At 38.3% G+C, this 10,178-nt stretch overlaps 2 protein-coding genes across 2 annotated transcripts; both read right to left on the bottom strand.

Moving 5' to 3' along the window:
• Positions 1-1,046: 1,046 nt before the first annotated feature.
• LOC105232330 (uncharacterized) lies at positions 1,047-2,042 on the bottom strand. The gene is made up of 3 exons (XM_049456053.1): positions 1,665-2,042; positions 1,325-1,604; positions 1,047-1,237 (listed from the first exon to the last, which is right to left on the bottom strand). The coding sequence occupies exons 1-3, from the start codon at positions 1,951-1,953 to the stop codon at positions 1,180-1,182; spliced, it is 627 nt and encodes a 208-aa protein (XP_049312010.1). The 5' UTR covers positions 1,954-2,042; the 3' UTR covers positions 1,047-1,179.
• A 2,688-nt stretch (positions 2,043-4,730) lies between these two features.
• LOC105232464 (odorant receptor 45a) lies at positions 4,731-6,490 on the bottom strand. The gene is made up of 5 exons (XM_011214145.4): positions 6,102-6,490; positions 5,843-6,023; positions 5,337-5,787; positions 5,109-5,264; positions 4,731-5,045 (listed from the first exon to the last, which is right to left on the bottom strand). Exons 1-5 carry the CDS (start codon positions 6,421-6,423, stop codon positions 4,983-4,985), a joined length of 1,173 nt encoding a protein of 390 aa, XP_011212447.4. The 5' UTR covers positions 6,424-6,490; the 3' UTR covers positions 4,731-4,982.
• Between the last annotated feature and the right edge of the window lie 3,688 nt (positions 6,491-10,178).

The following is a 10,178-nucleotide window of genomic DNA, read 5'->3' as shown; positions in this document are numbered from 1 at the left end:
CAAGCACTATATAGCACACACATTCATCAATGTGCACGAATGTAAAGCCATGTATGTAGAAACCTATGCAGACTGTCACTGCGAGTTTATTTGTAGCCACAAGAACTTGCAAACTGTTGTTATTCATTTACCTGTAAAAACATGCTGCCAAAATTTATAGCAATAAAATAGCACCCTCGGGCATAAAAGTATGTACACACATATATGTAACTATAGATAGGTAAACACACACATAATATACGACAAGTACATGATATGCATGTTCTCGATAACACATACACGTATATTTATGCAAAAACTGTGTGTGAGTGTACATTGAGGATACAAGGAGAACACAACACCCAGACAATGTGGCAGACATAGCGGGAAAAGCATAAAATACAGCAACTGCCGGCATGTAACATACTTATTGGCTGCAGGCATTTGTGATAACAATGGCAACATGTTTTCACAGGCAAACAAAACGACCTTCAAAGTTAGTCGGCAAATGAAACATTGTTATTGTAAAACGAAAGTGAATGCATATTTGCAGGCGCTTAATGTTTTGAAAACTTTGGCATAATGAGGACTGGGTAAGTTAAAGTAAAGTTCATTTAAGTGGTTGTGTTGACTTGTGAATTTCAAAAAATATATTTTTCCTTTTCAACACTATATGGTATGGCACAATGGGATTGATAACACCGGAGATATACGATTGCAACGACATCTATTGACAAAATACGAAAAGACTTTTTCGACTACCCAATATCTTAGAGAATATACTCAAAAAATTTTAAGTTGATCTGGCAAATAGTTTTGGAGGCTAGCTTAGTGTAATTGCCTCCAAAAACTTTAAACACGTTTTTCACGAAACCTTGTACTCAAAGTCAATGAAAAAATTTCTCTGAAATGGCAGAACATGAAATATTTACACGATTTTCTTAGGTCTATGTATTTTATTTGAAAATTTTACTCAAAAACGCCTCCACATAAGTACTTAGTAATACGTATACCTTTATTTCAAAAAATATGATTACAAATTAATTCATCAGTCTTTAGCTCTTTCCTTTTACATTCGCATATAGCTACACAACTTTTTTGTAAATATATCCGTTATGAATAATACAAAATTCAGTCCATGTTTTACACTTTTTCTTATATACTAACTCTCATGTGGAGAGGTGAAGCAGTTTCCAGGAATCAATTGCGGCGCATACGTTTCAGCAAACTCAGCAAAGTGTTGAAGTGTTCTTTTGTGCTACAAAAAATAAGCAGAACAAGTTATAGTAGAATGAAGCAAATAGTTTTCAAATTCTTGCTTGACACAATTTTCAAAATTACTCACATCAGTCCTACGCGCTTCGACTCTGGCCCCGGATTTACGGCCACCAAGCCGCTGCCCTGAAGGGGGTTCGCATTTCTGCCTTCTACCTTATGTTTGGTTGCTGCCTCCGTATTCTCACTTTGCTGACCAATGGCATGCCGTTCCGCGTCCAATTTGTTCTCATTCAGAAGCCCAAACTCACTTAAGGTCAAGCTGGCGGGTATTGGAGTGGTGCTTATTTTGTTTTCGATCAAATGCTTGAACATTTCTTCGCTCCCACCAAAGAGTATGGCATAGTATACTTTAAAAGTTTATGAAATTAAAACAATATAAAGTAATATAATTTTACATCAACACTTACGTAATTCCTTCAACTCGTCGCTCGCATCTTTATCGTCGTCATCGGGCATTTCAATAAAGAACCCATTCATGCGTACATGCAAATTCTCTTCACCCTTCTGTCGCTGATCGTAATGCAGATCGTAGTTGTTCTTGTCCTCGTTGAGCGAGAGAAGATCCAAAAACTTCGGATCTGCGGCGCTTCTGTGCTGGGCTCGCATGGCTGCTGCATTCACAGGCGCCATCAGCGTTCCCAATGCCAGCAGTGCCAGCAGCGTGAAGACAAAGAGACGGTTGGTGAATTTGCACATTGCCCTCTCAAGTGTCTGTAGTAGAAGGTGTGTGTATGTTTTGCGAAGACGGTTGGTTGCAGTTCGCAAGCGCAAGACCTCCAGCTGGTTGGGCGACTCGGACGTAAATGAAAAGCTCTGCTGCACCAGCTCATCCAAGAAGTGATCTTGTGCGCTTACGAACATGCCCGGTCATACTTACATACATATATTTATATATATGTAGGTGTCTTATAAGCAGGATGACACATGAATTGTTGGTTTTGCTTTCTTGCAGATTTATTTTTCTTGTCACGGCTTTATTGATTCTTTGTTTATCTGAAGTCTAAAAAAATGGAGGTTATCAATTACCTATAGATTTTACCTCAGGTTGGTAAGCCATATTCGAGGTGGGAGGAAAGTTTTTTGAATAAAGGTGGAGCTCATTTTTGAATACCTCATAAAACCTAAACTTTCTGAAATTGCTTACCTTTGTCACTGTTGTGGTTTTTGAAGATGCTTAAGGGGAGCCATGAAATTGAATAATCATTACGATTTTCTTAAGGTGTATCCAATAACTTACGGATGCCGAAAAGTCTTAGATACTTTGCTAAACAATTATTGATATTTTCAAAATATTACTAAGCTCATCGGCCTACTCCCAAATATTTCCTAACATTTTTTACCTAAGCCATGATATTACCCCCATTGATTCAGTATTATTTTTTTCCGAAAAGGGTTATGGTACTTTTCATATTTGTTTATTTGCACGGCGAATCTCTTCCTGGTTGCATAACATGTTTGCCAAACATTCTTACATAATATTTTAAGCCATTCAGCTAAAGCTGGTTGTGTTCTTTGTAGTTGAGAAGTGGTTTGGTGGGTTCCTTAACATCGACTTAATCACTTCCTACTTCTTCTGCTGCGGCTGACGATGCTGACTCTGCTGTCTTCGTTAGTGCTGTGTTGGCCACATCTGTAGAACATTCACTTGTTTTACTGTTGTTATTGTTCTTTTGCTTTTGCAATCAATCCTTTGCCGTACGTGTGATGATGTCCATGTTGTTCTACCAGCTTTTGTGGTTAATTATGTATATTTATACATTTGGTGATCAGATAAATTCTATTACACGATGATGTTGGATCTCCTCACTGCAATTATTGAACTTGTTGTTGGCAAACGTTTAAAGTGTAAGTATACAGTTAATTAGATATCAGTAATCGATAAATTATTGTGTAAAGGAAGGCTAGAGGCAATAGAATTATTCTAAAGGTAAAGAAGTTCACCGTTTAGCTCTTTAGGAGTTATGTATTTATTGGCATCAACAGCATACATTCAGTTCAGCGATACAGCTGAATAAATTGATTATTTATAAAAAGACGGTTTTTAATCAGAGAAGCCAACCTATAGGTAAATGCCGATAGAACGTATATTGTACTCTATACAAGAAGATACAAAATCCCGACATGGAAGCCCCTTCCCGCAACAGAAATTACGGGGAAACTCAACGTGGAGGAGGAAGTTAAAAATGTTAAGGTCTTACGGAGCGGTAATGGTGTGGTGAACCACCTACCACCAATCGACGTTGCAGTAGAAAGCTATGCAACAAAATCAGCTGCAAGATTGGCGGTGTTAGGTGAACTCTCCACAAGAACCTTCGGACAAAGCTCAAAAAGAAGGTTTCAAATCTGGTCAGATTAGGAGAGAAAGTTTCAGCTGACCCCGTTTACCCGGACAACCGGTGGACGACGTTTTTTCCTTCGACATGTCCATCCCACACCCAAATTTTTCCTTCGACATGTCTATCCCACACCCAAACCCCAAGTATTTACAATTTGTAAACATTGTCCTCCCGTTCGCTCTAAATCACACCGCGAACGACCTTCAATCAGAAGAAAAATGTCATCCGCATACGTACAACACACATTACTTCCGACTAAAAAGGTCTCTCTATCCGAAATGTAGCTCCGTTGCCAAGGACATATTTGTTAATATTTACCATAACAAAAATCGGAACGAAAACCTGGCTTCCTCTATACTGCGTCCTTTCCTAACCCCATACTGCCTATCCGACCACATACCCCGCGTTAGCTCCTGCAGCTGTTCCACCATAACTTTTTCCAGTACTGAAAGGAGACTGAAGCCCCAATAACAACGAGAATCGCTCCTGATCTTATCAGGGGACTTCAGAAGAGGACAACAACCCTTGTACTTATCCACTCGTATGGAAAGTATCCCCCAAGACTTGTTATAAATGGCCAGCAAGTATTCCTAAAGAACTTGCACATATTTCCACTCAAACCATCAAGAGCTGGGGACCGCTTAGACCTAATCAGACCAAAGGCATAACCCAACTCTTCATCATCTAATGTAGGCAGCCACCTCTTGTGCTTTGACCCGAGAAATAACGCACATAGCAGAACTCCCGCACACTCTCTACCGAACAAGTATAGAAACATGATAAACAATGAAATTTCCGAAATGCTTGACAGATCCATCTATCAAAGAGATGGAATGCCTCAAGTACATGCAGGCTTGTCCAGATCACGTGCAGGCAGGAAAACTCGCATGCTTTTTAATACACGGTCTCGAAAGAACTTCCGGACGGTTTTTAGCCTCTTGACAGGTCACAACTCACTGGCATGTCATGTCAGCCGGATGGGCTTAAGTAACGACGTCACATGCAGAAGGAACACTTCTTACGAGTATGCCTCTGTTCAAGGGACTGGATAACGTATCGGAATTAGATATCAAGTCGATCTTAAAGTTCTCCAAAATTTCCATTTGATACAGTAAAAATTCTTACACAAACTTTTCTTCGTGTAAACGCTTTATTCAATATCTTTGTCGAAGGTACAATGTATTCTAGGAAGCTAAAGAAATACTACTATATTATTTATGCTACAAAATGACTGCTTTAATTAGAAAACACGATAAGTATATATTCTACTAAAGTATGGCTAGGCTAAACGCTACGGCTAACTCTAACGTGGCCAAATAGATAAAAACTTCGTGAGCACTTAAGCAAAGTACTTAGATTTTTCGACTCTCTTTTTTGAACAATGACTTTTCACATAGTTTTCTGGTCCACGCTGCGCAAAAGTGTCACATAAGAGCCAGCAGTGCGCCAAACCTAAAATAAGTTATTTATAAGACTCACAGGATTTCCAACAAACAACGCAAGTAACCCACATACCCATAAAAAGAGCGGCAAATCAACGTCGAAAAATATGCCAGTCAGTTTGCTGGGTTTCTGTGCGCGCATCATCGAGATTAACAGCACTTTGCGTAGTTCGTTCGGCCAGGACGACGAGTTTATAGTTTGATAAATGGATTTCGAAACATTCACGCTCTATTATTTATAGAAAATATAAATTTGGATAAATTAGAATTTGCAATCAGTTCTATTTGCTCAGTCACTAACCTCATTCTGCAAATGCTGACCGCCATAGCAATAGATCATCAGTTGTATGCCCACCGAAATCATGAACAAAAATAGAAATGGTAAATCCACCGTGTCCACAACACCGCTACCAATCTGATAGGCTAGAAAACAGATCTGCAAAGCGTTTAGTGAGAATTGCACAAACACGATTGGCTGATAAATAATATTCAATTGCTCGGTCATGGCAATGATGCGCTGATGATACGCAATACAATAGTAAATTAGCTCGCGACGTTCGCTCAGCTCGCTGGCCGACTCGGCTGTGACCAATTTCGACTGGAGTATCTTAAAGTTTCCTACCAAGTTGTGAATGTACCAAGAGTAAAGACTATCCACCGAAACTGAGCCATAAATGACGCCATAGATGGCAACTGCGGTCCAAAGCCATATCAGTAAATAATTTAGCGGACGCGCATATTCAATCGGGTAGCTGAGGAGAAGTTGTGAAAGTGGATTATGAAAATTACTACCGAAACCGTACTTACGTGGCCTTGAGCACCACAATATAACTGAATTCGCCGAGACGCAGATATTGTATGAAGCTCACCAAAACGGGGGCCGCAAGCGCCAGCATGCCAGTGTTCAACACTGAGTAATAATAAGCGGTGTTCATTAGACGCTCACGATTATTCTCCTGTATCAAGTGAGTTAGCTCCTTCGCAGAGGCTTTATCCGTAAACAATATGACAAAAAATAGTTAAAATTTTTTTGTATACAAAAATTATATTGTTTCACTGCAGTCACCTCTGGTCGATATCAGATAAATATTCTCAGCCATTTGCGCCATTTCCTTACGTCTATAAATGACACGCCAAATCTTCCAAAGCGATATGGTAGCCTGCATAAACGGCGCCATTGCATTGGTCACCTCGACAATCTCCTGTATGTGTTGCCAACTGTAAACTGCGATCGGTATTAGAATCGTGGCCAAGGCGATGATTTGTAAAGTCAAAAAATATATTTTGATCACTCGAGCACTTCTTGTCGTCATATCTATGCCGAGACGATGGAAGGTGAATTTTTGTAGGTGAAAATAACCCGTAATACCCAAATCGCTCTTGAACATTTTGCGGTGCTGCGGTTTAGCGAACTTTACTCCTTCAAAGACTCAAAGAAAATGATTTGTTTTGACGAAAATGCATGGGCAATTGCATAACTGAATAAGGTTCCGGCATAAACATACAAGTAAAGACGGGGCGCTGGCGCTACAGTAAACGAGAAAGTATTATCAGAGCTAAGGAATTTTAGTCATGTTCAAAAAGACATATTTGACGCTTGAAATCACCAGGTATTTTGTATTGCCAACATAATAATTTATTAATAAGAAGTTATTAGTACACAATAGAAGACATATTTTCACGGATGGACCAAAATCTTAAGATCTTTACTCCAAATTAGAACTTTTGTGTAAATAAATATATATCAAATATAAGGAATAGATATTGTATTTGGGAACCTTGTGCTCACTGTATAAGCTGCCATAACACCCATACTCCCGGTTTCTTCCTTCTTTTTCACATATCAAACGTAGCTCTCACGATAGTTCACATTGCCGAAAAACAAATTTCAAACATAATATAGGCACCATTTGCCGTAATGTTGAGAGTCCAACCTCCATTTAGCCGACACCCAACTTTTTAATTTTACCACTTAAGCCCAATTTTCTCTATTATGATTGTCTCATTGGATTTGAGGCGTCGCCAACGTTTAGCCGTTGATAACTTGTTTTGTCTACAAATCATTATTTAAATATTACATAATGACACAATTACTGCCTACATATATACACATACAAGTGCTTGTAATCCGCCAGTTTGTTGAGCAGTCAAAACGCCTGAAAATATACATTTGTATGTTTAAATTGTGTGAAAGTTTTGTAACTCTCACCAACTGCTTGCGTGGATTTGAGGTGCTTGCAACAACACGAAGTTATTAAGAAATCAAGTCCATTTTTCAACAAATGTGGGGTAGTGTGTGAAGTTTAATAATTCTTCGTATCCACCTTTAGTGGAAACACCATTTAATGGGTTGACTTTTGCCTGCCACGAAATTCGTTGTCCTTGGCCTTGATTGTATGAAGCGCTCGACAATAAAGTTATTTTAAATATACCTATCAATATATAACTCTTTGCTATGGTCTCTTGGCTTCACCTCTAAAAGATTTTCCAACGTAAAGGCCTTTTTAAGTAATTTTTAATGACCATTTTTCGTAATTTGTCTCTGATATTTAACAATCAAATAAGAAAGACTACCTACATAAAGGGTACCTCTAGCGCTCTCTTAACAAAGTTCAAAATGTGGTATATGGGTCTTTTAACTAAGTAGTCATTCTGAACAACTTTGCCCCAGACACTATGAATCTAAAACCGCTTGAAGCCTTAGATTTCTTAAGTAAAAAACAAGACCAACTCTAATATGTAGTATATATAGTTATATTATATATGTAAAATAAGTAATATTTGGGTTTTAAACCCTAAACTCCTAAACGTCTTAATTGTTTGTGATTCAAGGGTACTATTGTAGGGTTTTTCAATTATTGGAAATTCCTCTTTTCCACTTTCCAACCAATCGGTCTCATAACACCCGGGGTTGCAATGCAATAGTTTCGTGAGTATACATATCGGCTTGCCAGGTCTACGAGATTGCCTTGGCTTTCAACATTGCAACTAGCGACTCGGAAATCGCAGAGACTCGATGAAAAACGAAAGTAATCCATAAACACGATCGTTGATTTAACCAAGCGAGAGCTATGGTAAAGTTCACAATAACTTCTATATTATCTTAAATGTAATTGGGAAAGAGTAAATACTTATAGTCACCATTTTGACATTTAGAGTGATGATTTGATATTAAGAGAGTTGTCCATGCAGACAAACAAAGAGAGAGACAGAAATACGTAAGTATGAAGAGTTTGTAAAGCTGGCCTACAAATGCTCAAAATTTCTACGAAAAGATACGGTGACTAACAGAAGGTTTCAGGACCGGAGAATACTCTTGTAAAACCTCTAGAAGTGACCTAGTGCCTGATGCCCAGAGCATACTAAACTTATGGAGAGAACACTTCCCCACCTGCTGACTGGCAGTGAAAATATAACCCGATTCCCCAATTGAAGACGATGAAGCAGACGTTCCATTGCTCGACTATGAAAAAGTTCGAATAACAATTACCGGTCTGAACAACGACAAAGTGGCGGGGCCGATGGATTGCCCACCAAGCTCTTCAAATGCGGCGGCGATAAGAAGCATTCATCAACTTTTTGTTGAATATGGTCGCGTGGCAACTTAATAAATATGTAAATTACAGTATACTAAAAATTGTTCAAAGTCAGACGAAAGCATGCCCGACGATTGGAATTTAAGCGTACTCTGCCCAAACCACTAAAAGGGAGACCCCACAATCTGCGCCAACTACTAAGTCTCCTCAACATCGCATAAAAGGTTCTTTTGCGTGAAAGATTAAAGCCCATCGTAAACAAACAGATTGGACCTTATTAGTGTGGCTTTAGACCTGGAAAACCGACCAGGGTTTCACTCTTCGTCGATTTTAAAGCTACTTTCGACGAACAAAAACCAAACTCTCGAAGTCACTAATTATTCCCGTCCTGCTACGTCAACGTAAAGAGTTTTCGAGAGAAAGGTTTTACGGTCTTTTGCACGATGGCCACCGCGAATGTCGCATTCGATAGAACGATGAGCTGTATGAGATATACGACGACATTGACCTAGTTCAGCGAATTAGGAGACAGTGGACTCAGTCACGACTAATAAAATTTCACGCTTGATGTATGCGGTGTTATCTTCATTGGCTTGACGAGAAAGAAGAATAACTATTTTTTTAATTCTACTGAATACCTAGAGTTTTTTCGTGTGAGAAAGTTCGAATGAGTCTTTTTCTAAATCCTGAAGAATTTTCCATTTAATTATTTTACTCCTATCATGAAAATTAATTAAATTCATGAATCACTCTGAAAACCTTTGGCTAATTAAGTGTTCAAAACTTCTACATTATTCATGGAAATTGAAAAAACACAACGTGGAAGCCGTATGGCGGAGACTGTAGCCAAGTGAGTTGTGTATGTGACCAAAACTTTGTTCGCGGTGTGTTCGAAAATTAACTGAGGTCGACCACCTTCAGCCAGTATCTAAAACTGAAACATATTTCTTCTGAAAAGAAGTTTTTGTTGAATACCAGTCAGATGCTTGTTTCAATACCACAAGTTCAAAGAATCCACCATAAACATACTATAATGACTGAGAAACTCGGCCAAACATCAAGCAAAGAGAGAAAAGACAAATTTTCGGTAAAAAGTGATTACTTCCTAAATCTTCCATAATTTTATATTTAAGTTTTCTGAAAAAATTACTTCCTACTTTCAATGCCTGAGGTTATCAATGCCAGCTTTTGAAATCATGACATGATTTGCCTATAGATTAGAAATTTACACAAAAGGAACATGATTTGTCTATAGATTGGAAACTTAAACAAAAGAGAAAAACAGAAAACAAAGAAACAGGTTTAGACAGGATTTTTTTAATATTTTATTTGTAAGTTCCCTCGAAAACTTTACTCTTGAATCTCTATAAGATACATCTTCATATGTTTATGGTTCAATCACAACTAAGCCAGTAGCACTTCGAAATTTCCACCGATTTTTTGGGCAACACTATTATGGTGAATAAGGTAGTAAGCTTGTCGAGCACACCCTTTTTAATTGCACTTTCAAAGAGCAATTAACTCACCTGCGTTGGACTGTAATTAATATTTCTAACTTTCGGTGATAATTGTTGGGACATAAGATCATGTGGTTAAACTTTTTCGTA

This window comes from Bactrocera dorsalis, chromosome 1 (genome assembly GCF_023373825.1).
Source record: "Bactrocera dorsalis isolate Fly_Bdor chromosome 1, ASM2337382v1, whole genome shotgun sequence".
NCBI lineage: Eukaryota > Metazoa > Arthropoda > Insecta > Diptera > Tephritidae > Bactrocera > Bactrocera dorsalis.
The sequence above is the reverse complement of the archived record's forward strand: the minus strand, read 5'-3'. Positions and strand labels throughout refer to the sequence as shown.